Source organism: Camelus ferus, chromosome 4 (assembly GCF_009834535.1).
Source record: "Camelus ferus isolate YT-003-E chromosome 4, BCGSAC_Cfer_1.0, whole genome shotgun sequence".
NCBI lineage: Eukaryota > Metazoa > Chordata > Mammalia > Artiodactyla > Camelidae > Camelus > Camelus ferus.
The window spans coordinates 56,662,715-56,682,241 of NC_045699.1; the positions used below are offsets into that span (position 1 = coordinate 56,662,715).

The 19,527-nt window shown below is 39.8% G+C and overlaps 2 protein-coding genes across 4 annotated transcripts in view; one reads left to right on the forward strand and one right to left on the reverse strand.

The window, feature by feature from the left end:
* The window catches only part of FKBP15 (FKBP prolyl isomerase 15), a 45,935-nt gene extending 37,928 nt beyond the window's left edge, over positions 1-8,007 (reverse strand). For both annotated transcript variants that reach the window (XM_014557520.2, XM_006182587.3), the window contains exons 1-2: positions 7,853-8,007; positions 3,998-4,113 (exon numbers count right to left, since the gene is read on the reverse strand). In XM_014557520.2, the coding sequence (XP_014413006.1) occupies positions 3,998-4,113; positions 7,853-7,905 (169 nt within the window). In that variant the 5' untranslated portion in view covers positions 7,906-8,007. The remainder of the gene's footprint in view (positions 1-3,997; positions 4,114-7,852) is intronic.
* An 87-nt stretch (positions 8,008-8,094) lies between these two features.
* SLC31A1 (solute carrier family 31 member 1) overlaps positions 8,095-19,527 on the forward strand; it is a 39,343-nt gene continuing 27,910 nt past the window's right edge. Inside the window, exon 1 of one of the 2 annotated variants that reach the window (XM_032478215.1) lies at positions 8,095-8,303. The gene's annotated coding sequence lies outside the window, so the exon portion shown is untranslated. Of the gene's footprint in view, positions 8,304-9,119; positions 9,144-19,527 lie in introns of those variants that run through there. The other variant, XM_032478216.1, reaches the window with a different exon arrangement.

Genomic DNA, 19,527 nt, shown 5'->3' on the forward strand with positions numbered 1-19,527 from the left:
GATGCCACTCAATTCAGGAGTCACTGAACACAGCCAGTAAGATCTTTAAAACTTACTTGGTTGAATTTTTTTTAAACATTGACATATTTTCCCCTGATTATAGAGTACATGTACATTGTAGAAAACTTAGCAAATACAGAAACACATAAAGAAAATAAAAATGCCCTGTAATCTCACCATCCAAAAATCAACATTAATAATTGATGCATTTATTCCTAGTCCTTTTCTAGACACATAAACTTTGCAGTTTTTTTATCTTTTTAAAAACAAAACTAATATGATTTGACAATCTCCTGTTCTCAGTTATTATAAGCATCTCCTTATACTCTTCAAAACAGTCTCTCAAACAAAGACAAAATAGTCATACAAATGCTTTTTGATGGTTATATAAAACACTATATTGACCCTACTAGAATTCACCCAATTTCCTATTGTTTGACATTTCTTTGGGCTGCTTCCTGTTTTTCTCTATGATAAATAATACTATGATGAACATCCTTAAAATGCACATTTTTATATGTATCTCTGATTACCTTCTCAGAATAAATTCCTAAAGGTGGAATTATGGGGTGAAGGAATGTAAGAAATTTCAAGGTTCTGTTACAACCTGCCCAAAGGCCCTTGAGAAATGCCATTACCGGTTTACACTCCCACCAGCGCTGTGGTATGCCGGTTTTGCATGCCTGCCAACAGGAGGAGGTTATCTTTCTAAATCTTTATCACTGGGTGGGGAGCATTAGGGAAAGGGGGATGCCATCTTACTGTTCCTTTTATTTGCATTTATTGATTTACAGGGAAGCAGAAATTTAACATTTTCTATAGATTTGTACTGGCCATTAATTTTGTTTTGTTTTGATGAATTGCCCATTTTATGTTGTTGCTTATTTTCATATTTTCCTTACTATTTTGCAAAAACCTACAACACAGTTTTTAATTCAATCAGTACTTTCCCGTTGTATGTAAAGCTACAATAAATCTTTTCTCCTGATACGCATTGTGTGACCGAAAATAAAGAAACTAAGGCCAGAGTTAGGTTATCAGGCCAAATGTGAAACACTAAGAAAAATTACTGTCTCCCCAAGGTCAGCCTAGCAGCCTCCCTCAGGTTAGTTCAGCTTCTCCCTGTACACGCTTACCTCTCTACTTAACGCCCTGGAAGTGGATCCATATGTTGGATCTCCTTTGCTATCTCCAGTATTTGTCACTTTCTTTTGTAAACTTTTAATCTCTTAAATTTTTTATTTCTTATTTTAAAAATTTCCTCCTGTTAACTTTCTATTTCTCTTAAGGCATAATCTATTGTGTTTATTCTTGTGTTCCTTCTAGTTTAGTCTTCACTTCTGAAATAATTTTTCTGACATCTCTAATTCTTGCCTGAGTGCTATCACTTACTACTGAGATTTTTGTAATTCTCATTTCATGTCTTACATCAGTTTCCTAATGATAACAGGTGGTGGCAGTTTTGATCTATTCAGTAAGAAACATTCTCAGAGAATAGAGCTCTCACTGTAGGGATATTATTCTTTTCCTTGTTCTTAAAATAACTTTTCATGGAGTTTGACTCTCATAGCCTTCTACTCAACTTTCTTAATGTGAAATTTGCTTTTCTGAACTTTTAGACACAGGCATGGTTCAGGGTATCTTTCCTAACTTCATAGAACTCACTTTTGTTGTCATATAGAGTTCTAAAACGGGTGGCTTCCTCCTGAGACTTCCTGATTCTATTTCTAGCTCTATTTTTATCTGGATCTTCTCTCCTTCACTTCTAATATTCCTATCCTCGAATTTTAATTCTACTCCCTGCAGGTCCTCCCCAGGGTGGGGACCTCTCCTGTAAGATCACCACGGTGACCTTCACAAGCCCATAAGAGCAACACTGCTCCAGTTCTTCTATTCCCCATCACCAACCCCTTATACTTACCCACAACCAAAACAGGCAAGATGCTTTGCAGTTTCAGCCTGGCCTGCCATACTTCCCATGAGCGTCTCTTGGCTATTTTGGGGTTCTCCCATTCTCAGATTCAGATATTCTCCCATTGCTTCCTTGTTCTCTCCTACGCAAATGTTGATATCATGCAAGCCTTCAGGCCATTAGTGGCTTGTCCATGCCTGCTTGTATTTTCATTTTTTTTAAATTTTTTTTAAATTTAAGTATAGTCAGTTTACAATGTTGTGTCAATTTCTGGTGTACAGCAATAATTTGTTTCAGTCATACATATACATACATATATTTGTTTTCATATTCTTTTCCATTATAGGTTACTACAAGATATTGAATATAGTTCCCTGTACTATACAGTATAAACTTGTTGTTTATCTATTTTATATATAGTAGCTAGTATCTGCAAATCTCAAACTCTTAATTTATCCTTTCCCACCCTCTTCCCCTCTAGCAACCATATGTTTTCTACGTCTGAGTCTGTTTCCGTTTTGTAAATCAGTTCATTTGCATCTTTTTTTTTTCCAGATTCCACATATAAGTGATAGCATATGTTATTTTTCTTTTTCTTTCTGGCTTACTTCACTTACAAAGATGATCTCCAAGAGAATACCTCTTCAATTGGTTTTGTTTTAAATATTATCCATAGGTTTACCTTTTTTTATCTAGCTGCTCTGTTTTTATAAAGATCTGCAGCTTTTCCAGAACTATGCTGCAGCCATGTCCTGTCCTATAAAGACTTCTTGTATAAATATCCCTTAAACAGAAAGGGTCCCCTGCATTGTTGGTTTATATTTTATTTGTAAATGCCTAATAAGATCGTACAGGCAATTTTTAAGTTGGAATACCTCTATAATTTCCCTCTAAAAGTATAATTAACTCATATTTGTTGCTGTTTCCTGCTTTTAAAAAATCAAATTACTTCACTGGGTGGGAACTGAGGTTGTTTGTTTTTATCCACATTTGTTAACTCAACCACTTTAAACTGAGTCAGAAGCACACTGCTGATGAAGAGGTGTGCCAGAGGAAATGCAAAGGCATAGCCTACTAGAAATCTCATTAAATTATGGCTTGGGGAACAGAACCAGCAATCCACAGCAAAGCTGCCAAAAAATGACAGGTAAGATTTAGAGCGCAGGTTAGCAAACATTGCCTGTAAAGGGCCAAATATTTTAGACTTTATGGGCCATATGGTATCTACTGCAACTATTCAACACTAAATATCCTAACAACATCCTCAGTGCCAGCACTGTGCCTAGCATGTAAAAGACACTCAATACTTTCATCTTCATTCAAAAATATTTAATTTGATGGACCTTACCAGCTGTTCTGCTCTGGGCTGTTTCTATCAGTCGCTCAACTCCTTTTCGGATTCTTACACAAAGACAGCAAAATGTAGAGGAGGACAGAAAAACTTTCAAGCGAGTCAGATCAGGGCTCAAATTTCAACTCTCTCACTTACTGCTGTACGACCTTAACCAAGTCCCTACACCTCTCTGAGCCTCTAAAGTGGTAGTAGTCTAACGTGTTTCATAGAATTGTAAGAATTACATAAGACAATCTAGCTAAAGCACCTTAGACCAGACCCATACCAGGCATTTTAGAAATATTAGATCCCCTTTCTCTCCTTTCATTAAAAAACGTTCATTAATATTTCTTGTGTCCATCATGATGAAAGGTACAAGGAATACAGCACTGGCCATCACTGTCTAGTGGGGAAAAATTCACTGTCAGCATATATCTAACCCATTCAGGTGAAAGCCATGAAAAGTAGCTCTTCCTTCTTGCCAAAACATTGGGCAGTGCCTACTTAGAGGGCCCTGGACAGAGTTTTGGAGAGTGGTGTCCACACGGGGCAAAAGAGCTTGCCTGTCATCTTCCTCTATCAGTTTCCCAAAAAGAGCGTACTTGCTAGCTGTCAGAATTCAGGATCTCAGAATAGCATTCACCACTGGTGGTGAGCTTGGTCAGACTGGTTAGGATGGAAGACCTGGCATGTCACTTTTGTTTACTATTCCAACTAACCTGTTAGGGGACAACCTTAATCTCTTAACTTACCTGTTGGTGCTGTTCCTTGGCCTTTCTTAGGCTGCTTTGGGGCTGTGTACTGGAAGAATTCATTTCCATGGCCAGCAGCTGCTTGATCCAGTACAAAAAGAGAAGCCAATCTGGCACTGTTAGTAGAAAATTAAAATGACATTTAATTTGACATATCTCAAACCTGGAACCAGTTTTATAAAAACTGCTCACCCTCTAACTTTGAACAAATACCTTCTTGACTATAAATCCCACCATTCAATACTGGAAATGGCACCTAAGTGTCTTGGAAATAAAGACTGTATTTCTGATCTGAGCAGCATCAGCTGGCCTTGTCCATCCACAGGACTTTGGTCAAGGCATCTCTTCTTTCTGGACCTCAGATGATTAGTCTAGAGGCTTTCTATGGTCTCTTCAAGCCACAAATTCTTGCCTTTAGCAAGTCACAGTTTCCTTTTTTTTTTTTATAGTTTATTACATTGAAGTAAAATTGTAATACAAACTTACTCCATGAAACATATCCCATTTATGATATCATCTAACAAGCAGAACCATTCTTTTATCATCCCTTGTGATGAATCTTATGCCTCAACCATTCCACTGAAACTGCTCTTGCTCAAGTCAGAGAACCTCTTTATTGACAAACACAGTTTATCGGTCCTTGTCTTATTTAGTCTTTGTGCTGCCCTTTTACACTGTCAACTAATTTGTTCTTCTTTAAACAAACTCTTCTTTTGACTTCTGTGGGGATACCTGCAGGGGTGGGAGGAGGGACTGGCCCAGATAAGACATCAATAAATGTTAGTAGGATCCCTCTCCTATTGTCTTTCCATCTCTCTGGCTCCTCATTTAACTCCTTGGACTCTTCTTCCTTTGCCCAATCTTTAAATATCCATGCCCCCAGGATTTCCTACTCTCTCTCCCTTGGCATTCCAATTTCTTTACCTTGATATCAGTACTGTCCAAGCGCTGATGATGCTCAAATGTGTGTGCCTAACCCACAATTTGCTCCTGAGTGCCAGACAACACAGACATTCATAGGTAACACAAATGCAGTATGTCCAAACCAGAACTCCTATCTTCCAATGCCCACTGTCCCGGCAAAACCTGTTCTTGCTCTTGTGCTCGCTTTCCTGATGAACGATATTTTGTGTCAGAGTCCTCACGACCACCCCAGGCTCAGTGATTTGCTAGAAGGACCCACTGGACTCAGCATATAGTTGCACTCAGGACTAAGATCTATTATAAGGAAAAGATACACAGCAAAATCAGCAAAGGGAAAAGGCACACTGGGGCAAAGTCCAGAAGAAACCAGGAGCAAACTTCCAAGAGTCTTCTCCCAGTAGAGCGATCCAGGACATGTTACATTCCTCCAGCAGTGAGTTTTAACAACATGTCAGTGTGGTCTGAAAGGAAAGCTCATTAGACACTCAGTGCCCAAGGTTTTTCATTGTGGGCTAGTCACACAGAAACCTTCCAGCATGTACCAAAATTCTAGACTCCCAGAAGGTTCAGTATAAACCATATCATTTGTACAAATAGTTTAGGCACAGTGAGCCATTCTTATCATTTGTGGAAAGCTTTATATCAGTGTGGGGAACTATTTACCAATTGAGTTTCTAGCTGCTAGCCAAGTGCCAACCTTGTGAGAGGGGTTTTCTGAGAATAACGGTCTCAGGTCTACTATGTTAATCCTTTTCTGCAAACATCCACAACCAAAACTGAAAACTGGGTATCAACCTTGACTTTTCTTTCCCCGAGTGTCCATGTTGGGAAAGGGTTGCTATAGTAACAACAATAAGAACAAAGCAAGTCTCCTGATTCTCCTGGTTACTACTTCTAGGTTAACCATGGACTTTAAGAGGCCTGAAAACTTCTAACACAGATTACCAATTGTCTACACAGCCACTGATACTCCCACTTCTATTAGGATTGACTATCTTATATGGAATCAAGAGAGTCACATATTGAAGTCAAAATACTTGAAAATTATCAATCAAGTATATTTACAGTAAATTACAGCAGTAAAAGAGGAACTGAAGAGTAGCTGCAGAGCTCACTGTCATATGTTCTACTTCCTTAGAGAAAGACAAAGGAGGAATAGTTGAATCAGGAAATGGTGGTAAAAAATGTCTATATTCTCAGTCTTAAACTTGATTTGGTTTTTCTGGTTATTACTGGGAACAGAAATAAATTATCTGTGTAACTTTGTTTACTAAGCCTCTTATCATTCTATTAGCTGTTCATGTTTGTGAGCACAGTCTCATGCTGAGAACTAGTGTCGCAGCTCCTTGAGAATCCTGCACAGGAAATTAGAATAGCTGAGCCACCAAAAACTTATCTTAGGCCAGGAACCTGGAGAAGAGCACATGACTGTCATTACCCGGTCAGGAATTTCTAGTCAGCAATGTACTTCTTGTTGCATGAAAACTGGGACATTCATTTAGACTTCCCTCTAGAACTTGAATTTAAAGTATATCTTGCAGATTTTCAAAAGGCACAGCCATATACAAAACAGGTTTGTATGAAAAAACATTAATTCAAATGACTGACTACACAGTCAACAGCAACAAGCTGGACTGTGTGGAAATTTCAGTAACTGTTTTGGGTGGAACAGGGAAAAAAGGAATCAAAGCACTGCTTAACCCTGAAACTGAGCAATTGAAAGAACCCAAGGAGGAACTATGTGGATATAGGCCATCCAAAGTTGGGGTAGGGGTGGAACAGGGTGGTGAGAGTGAAGAGAGAACTGAGGGTGGCTAATATTAAGCTAGTCACAGTGTAAGTCAAAGATCCTATTTAAGACCAAAAGAGAGCCAGTGTCATTTTATGTCACCCATGCACTGAACTCTCCACCAGGACTAGAAACAACTTGAGAGCAGACAGAGTAGCTTAATCATCTTTATAACCTCTAAGCATTTAGTAGAACGAGTGCATGTTAGTGTATTCATCATTCTTCAGTACATTCTGAAATTGGTTAAATAAATGTTCGAAGAGAGGCCCTGCAAGGATCAGAACTTGGCAGCTTTCAAGTCGGAAGGGAGTCAAGGTGTCTGCTGACACCACACAAGGGAAAAGGCTTGTGTTCTGCCTTTTCAGGCAAATTTTACTGGATTACTGGAAGAGACAAAGCCCTGCCTCTTGAAGACCTGGACTGCAGGCTGGAATATACAATTACTGGGGACAGGGGATAGCAACTTAAGTTTCTTACATTGGTTTTAAGCTTTGGAGTGCAATTTCACAGCTATTATTCACTCAACAGGCACCTTCTGAGCACTCGCTATGTCCCAGGTACTGTACTGAGTGCTAGACCAGAGATTAACAACATAAGCACTCCCTGTCCTGCTAAGGCTTATAATCTAGTAGATTTGGTGTGCAAAGATAGACACCCCTAACTGTGGGAATAATGAAGAGAAAGCAATTTATTCTGCCTGAAGTCGTGGGAGAAGGGAGAGCACCAAATACGTGACATCCGAGCTAGGCCTTGCAGGATGCTGAAGCTGACACACAAGGGTCAATTCTGAAGTTTGACTGCCTTGTCCTCGGAGGAGAAAGTCTCATTATCAGCCCCAGCTGACTCATAAAAAGTCTGAGAAAGGTATTTTCATCAACAATCACCCCCATTTCTCAGAAGAAGAAACTGTGACCCAGAAAGAAAAAGGTGAAGAGATGCCGGGGGAGATGTCAGGTGCAGAATTCAGGTGGAAAGACTCCGCAGTTTCGAGCTCTGCCAGGATTCTGAGACCTGCAGAGCACGCGAATGTGATAAGGGTCCGGACCCGGAAGTTGGGAAGAGATCTGATGAGAGAGCGACCCCTCCGACCGTATGCCAGGCTCTCTCAGCCACGCCCTCTGCCCCACGCTTCCGTCACTCACCCGCCGCTAGGCGAGAGGAAGTCGGTGTCGTCTTCGTCGCCCGCACCGAACATCGCGCTGGCTAGCCCTCGCCCTGCTTCGGGAGGAGGTCGGAGGTTTCCAGGGCCTCTCACCGCCGACGTCGTGAAATGCCGCGGCGGCGTGCTGCTTTCCGGCAGGACGAACTCTCGCACGGTTAGCGGGCCAGGAGGAGACTAGGTTCTGGAGGCGGAGCAAAGGCAAATGAGAGGACCTGGCGTGGGAGGCACGCCGCGTGGCGAAAGGCTTAGCCAGCCCGAAATTCTGCGCGGCGATTGGCAGCTAGGCCGAGGGCGGAGTAGGGGCGGGAATCGGCGGCTTCGGTGGCGGTCTTCTGCGGGCAGAAGTCGAGGGGGCTTCGCAGGAGTCGTGGGGGAGTGACGGGTTAAGGGTCTGAGAGGGAAGCTCCGGTGGCGGGACTCGATCTGGTAAGGTAAGATCTCTCTCTCTCCCCTCTCGCAACCCTGGCGAGAGCAGAGTCCTTTCCCCTCCGGGACGAGGACCTGCCACGCCACTCTTCTCAGCTCGGCGAGAGGAGAAACGGCCCGGGAGTGGAGGTCTGGAGACCTGAGCTTTCGGCCTGGCCCCTACAGTGACAAAGCTGGAGTGACCTTGGGGCAAGGTGTTCCGTGTCTCAGTTTCCCCGTCTGTAAAACGGGCCTGATCCCCCTACCACTTCTACCCTGTGGCCGAACTCTATTTATTCAACGGGCTATTTGTCCAGTGTTTCCATGTTCCCGCTGGTCAAGAAGCTTTTCGACCTCAGAGGTCATTGAATTCAATCCCAGTCTCCCCCTAATCCCAGAATTTACAGATAGGGAGAGAGAAGAACTCAGCACTTGGATGACTAGCCCGAGGTCACACAGAGTAAAGGGCAGACTGGGGCTGGAGTCCTGGTCTCTTGATTTGGGACTTAGCAAGCTGCCGGGTCAACAATAACCTTATGAGCCTCTTAAGCACTGTGTGCCTTTACAGAGTGGTTATTGCTACTGTGGCATACATCTTGAGAAAAGTCCCCTCCCTAGAGTCCACCTATCCAGGTGACGTGCAGGAGGGCTGGGATATTCTGGAGGTGGGTGACAGAAAGGAGGAGACTGTAAAAGCTGAAAATCCCCAGCTCCAAACTTGGCCTGGGTTTTGCTTAGTCTTCCTGCCACAGACTTAAGTCAACATTAATTGTTTTCGACTTCTCTGCCTCTAGTTTCCACCCTCTCTACGTCGTATATAAGTACTTCCTTGGTTAACCTGGTGTAATTCCTGGGACAATCTCCAGGTAGGCCTGGCCTGGTGGAGGTATGCAAAAGCAGATAATATCCCATTGTAGCATCCGTTTCCATAGATCTCACGAGTTCTTTCACTCAGGGCCTCTCCTCTCAATCAGATTAGTACAACAGGTGTCCCTTACCTGGATGTTTTGATCTGTTAGCATGAAATCAAAGTGAAGTGATTGGTAGCTCCCTCCCAGAGACTTCATACCTCTTGGCACTTACCTTGTTCTGCTGTAATAAATAATAAATATAGTCTGTGTGTGTCTACTAAATTGCAAGCTCCTCAAGGACGGTGACAGTTTTATTCTTCTTGGTGTCTCCTGTGTCACAGAGCACTGTGCCTTCTTGCCCATAATGAGTTCTCATTAATTCTTTGTTAGACTGAGTAATGCAATTCATCCTTGTCCCCTTATTCCTTAATTTACTCTCTTAGAATATTTATTCCTGTGTAACCCAGAGAGCCCAGCAATGGTTCTTGCCTTTTATATGTAGCTTCCAGAAAGATAAAAATACTGTACTGGATGTGAACTGTCTGAGTTGCTTAGTCTCTTTGGTTAATTGAAAATGATTTTACTGTTGTTTAAAGCTCTAAGGGAGGGGAAAGAGAGGAATGGGATAGCTAGGTCTATATGTAGGTCTAATTTTTGTGAGTAAAGTATTCCTCTGTTGAACTGAAGGATAGGCCTGTTGTCTGCTTCCTGTGTTTATTTTACAGATTAAGATGGTTAAAGCAGTGAAGGCTGACAGTGTTAAAGCAATGATGCAACTGGAATCTAAGCACTGGAACTGGGAACCCTTTGTAGTAGCTCTCTTTAGAGTTTGGCTACCTCTCAGGGAAAAAAAAAAAAAAAGAGCTGCACAAGTAACATAGCTCTTTCTTCCTCCTTTCCCCAGTACTGGTGGTTGCCATTCTAGCATTGAAACATCTGAGCAGTGCTTTTCAAAATTTCTAGAGGGGAACATTGAGCACTTATCTTACGTTCCTGATTTGGGAGTGTTTTTATCCAGGGTGTTTAAGTTATCTTTCTAGATAGGCAGAAATGCTAAAATCTGGATCAGCCTTTTTGGTGATGGAGACACCACAGATATGTAGGCCCAGATTACCATTGTGGGAACACAGCTGCTGGTTCTGACTGGCAGTATGAGGAAGGGGAAGACAGTGGGGAGGCTCCCTCAGCCTTTCAGGCTTTGAACTGCACCTAAAAAGCCACTGTCTTCCTAAATTAGAATATTGGACTAAGAATCAGGAAACCTGAATTCCCATCGCAGCCCTTCTAACTCACTCTGCACTTAGTCCAGACTCCCTAAACTCTCCCAGACCTCTATTAAGTAGTACTGCTGGGGATACAGAGATAAATGGTCACAACCCTGATCTCGGGTTTGAATAAAGCATTTTTATTTGTTTGTTTTGCATACATATACAGCTTTTGGGTATATTTATATAATGTACTGACCCCCCTGAAGATTAACCAGAAAGCAGCAATTTTAATAATTGCTTCAGAATTGTCAGCAGTATTGCTACAGGGGTGATAATTTTTATATACACATACACCTGTACGAATCTGTTCTGGTGAATGCTTTTTAAAATTAATAGTTTAAAATTATTACCAAGTTAGATCTTAGGTGTGGTGATAGGGATATGAATTGAATATAGATTTAGGGGGTCAGTATAGTGTTCTTTCTGTTCAGTCACTGAAAACAGAAGAATGTCAGAACACAATTCAAGAAATATCACCTAAAAATCTGCTATGTATAATGCACTGTGCTGGGTGTTGCCTGGAGTAGGGAAATAAGTAAGTAATTGTTTCTGTCCTCAAAGTGCTTATAGTTGAATTGTGAGGATAACTGAAGTATACAAATAGCCATAATGGAAGACAGCAAAGTAAGGCCCATAAGTAGAAATTAATGATTGTACAATTTTGAAGGAAGAAGAGATCAGGTCTACATAGTTTGGAGAAAGGTGTAGGTTGGATAATGGGCTTTGAAGATGAGTGAGATTCCAAGTGAAAGTGAGGAAGTAAGACTTTTCAAGTTGAGGGGGTGGCTCTGGCAAAATCACAAAGGCAGGAAAGCACAAATTTCTTGTAAGACAGGAGTTGCCCTTTATCTGATGCAATTAGGGCCAGTAATTGGTGAACTGAAAAAAAAAAAAGTTAACTGTAAAAAGTTAGTTAAAGCAGGGAATCATACAGATATGAGTTGCCCATAGACCTTAAACATTTTATTTTAACTTAAAACATAAACATCTTTTTGCCACTCTTTTAACATAAGCCTTTTCTTGGAGTATGGGTCTCAGGGATCTGTAAACTATAGTGTGAGGGCCAAATCTTGTCCAAGCCTGCTGCCTGTTTCTGTAAATAAAGTTTTGTTGAAACACAGCCACACTCGTATCTTATCTATGGCTACTTTTGTATGCAAGGTAGGGTTGAGTATAGGTATATGTATCTGTGTGACTCATATTTATCTAAGCTTTCCTAACCTTTCAACTTGGTTTTCATAGAAACATCTTACAGAGAATCTATGTAGCATAGCAGTTAAATTCTTAAGCTCTGGAGCCAAATGATTTTGCCATTTATCAGTTGTATTGGCCTTGGGCACTTTGTTCAGTCTCCTTCTTTGTGAAATAGGCACAATAATAGTGTCTCGTTCCTAGGGTTCTTGTGAAGGTTATATGAGTTAATTCATCACTTAGAACAATGCCTGACAAGTAGTAAGTGCTCAGTTAATAGTAGCTATGCTGCTGTTTTTCTCTTCTCATTTGTACTTCATTGCTTTACATAATACTGCATTAAATTATGTATTTACAGTAATAAACATAATTGGCATAAGTTGGTTTGTGAACAAATACAACTGATACCCTGGACAAGCACACAATTTCACTGAGAGGGAGAGCAGAATTGTTGCTCCCATGACGTTGGAGAATAGCCTAGCTAATGTGTTATCAGTTAAATTGGTTAAGAGAGTCGTGTGCAATAGTTTGCTAAGAGTTTAAGACAACAGTACACATAGGGAAATAGTTGATTAAAATTGTAAAGGAGACCAGGGCCATATTTGTCAAATACCTTGAAGGCCAACCTGTCAAGTTAGTAATTAGCCCAGTAGGAAATGGAATCTTTTATTCTAAATGACATGAAAAAATAAAAGATGTAAAGAAAATACAAATGGTGGGGAAGGTATAGCTCAAGTGGTAGAAAGCATGCTTAGCATCCACAAGGTCCTGGTTCAATCCCCAGTACCTCCTCTAAAAATAAATAAACCTAATAACCTCCCCCCTGTACTGCCAAAATAAAAATAATTAAATAATAAATAATTTTTTTAATTGTAAATGCAAATGGTTTAGGAGTGTTCAAGGTAAAGTAAATAAGTTTCTCAGCCCTACTCCATGGGAGTAGCCACTGCATTTTTTTTCTAATCATTCTTAGAATGTGGAGTTGATGTGAGAATTGAGTGAGGTAAGGCATGATGAACACCACTTAGGGCACTGATATTCATCTGCTAGAAACCTCAGTCCAGTTTTTCTTTGGATTATGATCTCAATTTTGAATTGAGAAAAATTAATGTTTTAGACTGAATGTGAGTAAAATTAAATGACTTCTTTTCTTTAAGGGTAACAATTTATACCATACTCTTAAGAGTGTCTGATCCTTAAGTATGTTCCTTTGCTTGTTCTAGTTTTCTCAGCTCTTGATTCTTCTTTTCACCTTCCTCACCAGACATGCTGCAAAAGACAAAAAGATGACATACTTATCACTGAAAAAGCAAGTGTTTACAACAACTAGATGACTTCAACTAGTGGAAGATGTCTGATAAGTCAGTGGCCAGGCAGTACCCAGATAACTGCCATTTAAAGTTGACAAGCCAGGAGCGATTGGGGAAAAGCAAGGGAGGAGAGAGGGCAGGCTGCTGCTGCTTATACTCCCATGTGCAGCTTTTAGCATAATAAAACCATCAAAAAAAATCAAGAGTTTTCTGTAGTTTGTGACTAAGTATAAGAAGTCAGCAAGAGTCTGATTCTTAATCCATTAAAATTAGCAGTTTATGCCAAAAGGAATCTTAGAGTAGGCACAGGGAAGGAAATGCTTTTGAAGTTCCATTGCTTTGTGTAATATCATTTCATGATTTAGGTAACATCCCCAAACAGAGGAGGGGCCCATCCTTAGGAATACAAAACCCTGCAGAGAAGGAAAGGGTTGAGAAGGGTCCACCCTACCTCTTTTCCTTTACACAAAGGCCCTAGGTTTTTGTATACAACCTACTTTTGTAGGCTGAGGACATTGTGCAATACAGCATAATGAGATGGAAACCTGCATTACAAATGTAAATAGGAGAAATGATTTGGGGGATGGGACACATAAAGAGAGCAAAACACTAGCAACTAGTGAAATGTTAGCAGACCTTTTTTAGCCAGTTTGAGTCTTACCCCAAATAGGTAGTAGAGTGTTAGAGAACTATACTGTTAATATAATTTTGAAGCAGTTTAGAGCATCTAGAATGTAGTAGTTCAGTTTATGAAATGAAAAAAGAGGAATGCTGCTATGTACCTGCAGATGTCAGTTCCTCTCTCCTACCTTTTCTGATAGCTTTTTTTTTTTGTCAGTTCCCACACAACCCTGTGCATAATCTATATCTTAGTACATCTCATACTATATTTTAATTATTTGTATGTGTCCCTCCTCCACTAGACTGGGCTTCTTGAGAATAGATAAAGTTTCATCCTAGTTTCTTCACTCAATAGGTACACAATAAATTGGAAGGAAAGAATGAAGGAATGAATGAATGAGGAGACCAAGTTCCTTGGGTCATAGATAATAAGCCCCAAGAGCCAGGTATAGAACCCAGGTCTCTGGTTCCTAGCCCAGTACTTTTCCACCATGCCATGCAGCCTGTATCTGAGGTTTTGAACAACTTTCCTCATTTTCATTTACATTCTCTCAATGCATTTTCTTTAAGTCATCCTTTATTAAAAGGAGGGAGGAGTAAGAAACGAACAGTTAAAATGTTTTCTAGTTTCTGCCTCACACCAACCTAATTCCCAGTATTCTTCACAACACCATTGTGATCAAGATGATTGAAATCCTATATAATGTAACCAAATGGAAAGTTTAGCAAGGGGGACCTTTGTCTGCCTTTGGTTATAACAAGAAGGCATTTAAAGCAATGCTTTGCAGATATATATGTATCTGACTAGCTAGTGTTCTTTAAATCTGTTGAGAGTCTTTATATTTTAAGTGACATGAAAGTGAGCCCTCTGTGTGACTTGGACATCCCCTTTCAGAGATTTTGTCCTCTCATGAGAAAGAAAGCTATTAATAGTAATGTATTTACTATACCTTCTAATTAGAGAGTATTTTGATATATTTTATTTGATCCTCATCATCCTGAGATTGGCAGCATAGGTATTTTTATATCCATGTTGCAATTAAGGAACTGGTACCTGTTGAGTTTAGGTGATTTGCTTAATGTCCCCTAGCTAAAATATGGCAAACCTGTGTCTATAGCTCAGAGCCTCTGATGTCCAGTCCAGGGCTGTCTCCAGTCTTATCACAATGTTTATAAAACATTCTGAGATCTTTGCATAAACCATACTTAAGCTTTCATGGTTAGCACATTGGAAGTATGTCTAAGACTACAGAAGGATCCAGTAAGAGGAGTAAGAAAGGATGCATCTCGTGATTGCTTTATACCAGGATATGGCTTAGCTAACAACAAAAGGTACCAGAGAAGTGGAGTATAGTAGCTGGGAGATCCACTCCCCATTGGACTTAGGCCCTTCTATCGTTGCATAACTAAAAGACCTTTTCAGTTTGTTTGTTTGCCATATCAAATTTGAGTTGTCCTATTCGGACCAGGCAAATAAAAGCTTTTCTAAAGGCCTTTGTGAGGAATGTAGTTCTGCACTTGATCTTCTTTATACAGAAAGGTGAGAGTGGGCAAGAGAAACAGGAGCTTCTATGTTATTTGCCGCTAAAGCAGGATATGTAGAGCTCAGAAACCCCTCCTGCTTAGCTGCTTCCCTGCAAACTATCTGGAGAAATGGGAGGGCTGGGGAACGTGGTTAGCCTAGAGTTACAGAAGCCTCATAAGAAAAGCAGATGTTATGGTTTCAAGTAACTAAGGAGTACATTAGCTTTATTATCAATAAAATGGGCTCCAGTTTCCCCATCTGTAAAATAAAGGACTTGATAATTTCATTTTTCAATAGGAAGTATATTCACTTGGTTCAAAATTCAAAAGGTACGCAAGGACTTTTAGTGAAAAATGTTCCTTCTAGTCCTACTCACATCTGACCAGTTCCCCTCCTATGGATCACAATGTTACTACTTTCTTATGCCCCCACCTCTATAGGTAATATAGGTGTTTACAAACAATATGTATATACATTTTGCCCTTTTAAAACTTTTTACAAATGATAGCATACAGTGCATCTTCTTTTTTTATCTCATAATATATCTTGGAGATCAGTCTATATCAGCATATAAAGGAGCTTCTATATCTCTGTGGGATGGCTCTGATAAACTGCGTGACAGGAGATGACCAGGCTCACTTATGGGCTATAACTCCTGCAGTTAAAGATGAGGAGAGTGTAGGGCCCAACGTGCAGCTTATCCAGGTAGGCTCCACCTTTTCAAATGTAAGCTTTCTTTAATGCCAGATTCCCAGGGAAGATTACTGCTGGGTAGGTCAAATTAGATGCCTCACCAGGCTTCTTTCTGCCTGTTATTAGGGCAGCTTGTAAAAAGCCCAAGAGCTTTCTAGAAACTAACCATGAAAACAGTTTCCTTTATTATGGTTTCAGAAATACCACAAGGTATGGTGCTATGTTATAGCTTAGAATTAAGGGGTAGAATTACCTCCCCTTACCTACTCTCAAAAAAAAGTAGAAAGTAGAAAAGATAGGATCTTAGAATGTATATATTTTCATTTCAAGATGTCATTTTAAGCATATGTCTTTTCCTTCCCAAAATCCTAATGAAATGACTTTAGGAATATAAAAAATAAGAAAAAGTATGATATTGTGGTTTATAATAAATATGTATTTGGTCTTTGTCCCATTTCTGACCCAGAGCTGATCCAAGGGATTTTCAAAGTGGTGAGGGCTATAAAAGGTGTCTTTTGTTATGTTAATGAGGCAACATTTCCGAAAGCCTTAGGTCTCCTAAGCATGGGGGCTGGTTGCCAGTGAAGCCAACCAATGTGCCTAGAGGGTTGGAACTTTCAGCCCCTGACCTCCTGGGAAAGGAGAGGGGCTGGAAATTGAGTCTGATCACCAATGGCCAGTGATTTAATCAATCATGCCGCTGTAATGAAGCCTCCATAAAAATTCAAAAGGATAGTGTTCCAAGAGCTTCCAGGTTGGAAACCAGAACTTCCTCTTGCCACCATGCCAGCCCCAAGCTACAAGGGCAGAAGCTCCTTTGTTCAGGATCTCGCTCTCTGTGGCTCTTCATCAGGCCATTGATTGTCTCCTTTAATATCCTTTGAAATAAATCGGTAATCTAGTGAGCATATGGATTTCCTTAGTTCTGTGAGCCAGTCTAGCAAATTTATGGAACCCAAGGAGAGGGGGTTGTGGGAACCTCTGATTTATAGCCAGTGGATCAGAAGCACAGGTGACATCCTGGGCTTGCAATTGGCATCTGAAGTGGAGGGCAGTCTTGTGAGACTGAGCCCTTCATATGTTAATCTGATGCTATCTCTGAGTAGAGGGTATCAGAGTTGAGTTGTAGGACACCCGCTGGTGTTGGAGAATTGCTTGGCAGTGGGGAAACCATCCACAAAAAAAGTCTTTTATCATTAGAAAATAGAGCGATAGAAGCCTGAAATTTTGAGACATTTTAAAGAATATAGATGCATCATGGAATCGAATTGAAGCAAATTACTGACCACATGATTCAACAGAGGCGAAAGACATCCCTCTTGGTAAAGTGAGGTAGTTAAGATTCACTAGCACACCGCGAAAACTCCCAAAATGAGAACAGCAAAGGGTAGAAAGAAAGGTTAGCTATGGAGTAATGGGTGAGGGACAAATCAAAGGCTTTGGGGGATTGTACTTATGCTACACTTAGAACAGTAGATTAAGAAGTAACAATAATGAATGTGGAGGGCTTAGTGTATTTAGCCACTGTGCGAAGTTGGCGTGTAAATGCCCATTGTCATGAGGTCGGGGCTACTGTCATCCCTATCTTAGAGGAAACTAACTTGCCCTCTTAACCACTATGCTGTTGCCTCAGTGAACTCTTCATAACAATCCTATGAGTTAGGCTGCTTTTACTATCCTGAATTTAGAGCTGAGGCCCAGAGATATGAAGTAGTTTGCTCAAGGGCCCACAACCAGTAGGTACAGTTTTACCAGTTAGAGAATGAGTATAGCTTCCTTGTGTACTTGGCGAGCCGCCATAAAAAAAAAAAAAAAAAAAAAAAAAAGGAAAATAACTTTTCTGCCCACGGCTTCCTGCTCATGTTTTTTTTGTTTGTTTTTGGTGACCTATTTAGGATCTCAAAGTGAATTCTCATTCTCAGAAATCCAGGAATTGATGGTTATGGACAGACTTTGGAGTGCTCAGCTCGGAGCAAATCTTAATTTCATTAATCATGCTGGGAACTATATCCAACATTTTCTTCATGTAGAGGGTTTTTTGGAGTTTTTATAGTCAGCAAAACAGTACACTTCCTATTTGAAGTCTGTTTTTCTGGTAGTTCAATTTCTGTATTTCACAACTAATCTAGAAAAGTAAAACTGTAGAAGATATAGAACTTCCCTTTCCTCTGGAATTCAGAGATTTTTATTCACACAGCGGGTGAAAAAAACCTCTCTCAAATTCCAAAGGTGAGCCATTTGGTATTAAATTTCATGTTAGCCCAGAAAGTTCTGTGATTATTAGGTGGCAGTATGTGTAAATTTTAAGTGAGTCTGGGCTAGCTCTGTGCCCTTTTGGAATATCAGAATAAACAGATGCTTTATTTTAGTTCCTGATTGGATCTTGACTTTTCTTCCCCAAGCTCTCTCTTAAACATACAATCCTCAGACTCTATGCACTGTATCTATGCTGTACATCTCTATAATTCAGAAATTTGGTTGTGAGTTTTAAAGCACATAAGAATTGCCTGTATATCTTGATCTATGTCTAGATTCTGAGACCCCATTCCCTGAGAGGAGAGTCTGGAGTGGGATCCGTAATTTTCATTTTTAGCCAGACATCTCAAATGAGTCTAGTTCAGGCAGTCCTTGAACCACTCTTTGAGAAAACCTTGAGTTAAGAAGAAAGTAATTAACATTTATTATTTACTATGTATGTTATTAATATGCCAGTCACTTTCATATGTATTTTCACATTTGATGTTCAACAATATATTGTAAGATTTTATTATCCCAGGTTTATATATATGTTTTATCCCCAAAGAGTTTTAATAATTTGTTCTGAGTACTAAAGATGGCATTGCTTTATGATGGTCAGCAGTCTGACTCCAAGAACCAGGAAGTCATTTACTCTTGCTAATTCTGCTTCAGCAAGGTGTCGCTCAGAAGACAGAATTGTTTAAGATTGGTGAATTGGAAAATTTAGAAAGTGATACGAATAGTATGTTCTGAAATGTGTTTGACAAGTTAAAGCCACTGAAATGTTAGAATATCTAAAACATATTCAGAATGCCCCTAGAAAAGACAAGAATGCATTTGTTTTTCATTGAAGCAGTATTATACACACCTAAACTTTTCTGATTGAAATAGGTCCTAAAGATGAATTATTCCATTTCTTCACAAAGTAAATTTGTAACCATAAAGATTAAATTGCATAAGATAACGGAAAAACCTGGGCTAGAACCAACATTTCCTGATTTCTAGTCTTATTTTCGTTCAAGCTGTAATAATTGTCAAGATTAAGGTGGGCTCCAACCCATATCTTGCCTGAGAATTGCTCAGGAGGCTGTTGAATCAATGATTGGGAGTGATGACTCTGTGACAACATTCAGCATTTGGAAGTTCACACAGAGGCATAGTAATCAAAGGTGATCTGGTATTTTAAAGGAGTAGAATAAATGATGACTTTTTAAAAAAATTTTTTTTATTGAAGTATAGTTATAATGTGTCAATTTCTGGTGTACAGCACAATGTCCCAGTCATGCAGATATGTATATATTCATTTTCATATTATTTTTCATTGAAGATTATTACAAGATATTGAATATAGTTCCCTGTGCTATATAGAAGAAACTTGGTTGGTTTTTTTTAATCTATTTTTATATATAGTGGCTGACATTTACAAATCAAACTCCCAAATTTATCCCTTCCCACTTCCTTTCCCCAGTAACCATAAGATTGTTTACTGTGTCTGCAAGTCTGTTTCTGTTTTGTAGATGAATTCATAGTGTCCTCTTTTTTTCTTTTTTTTA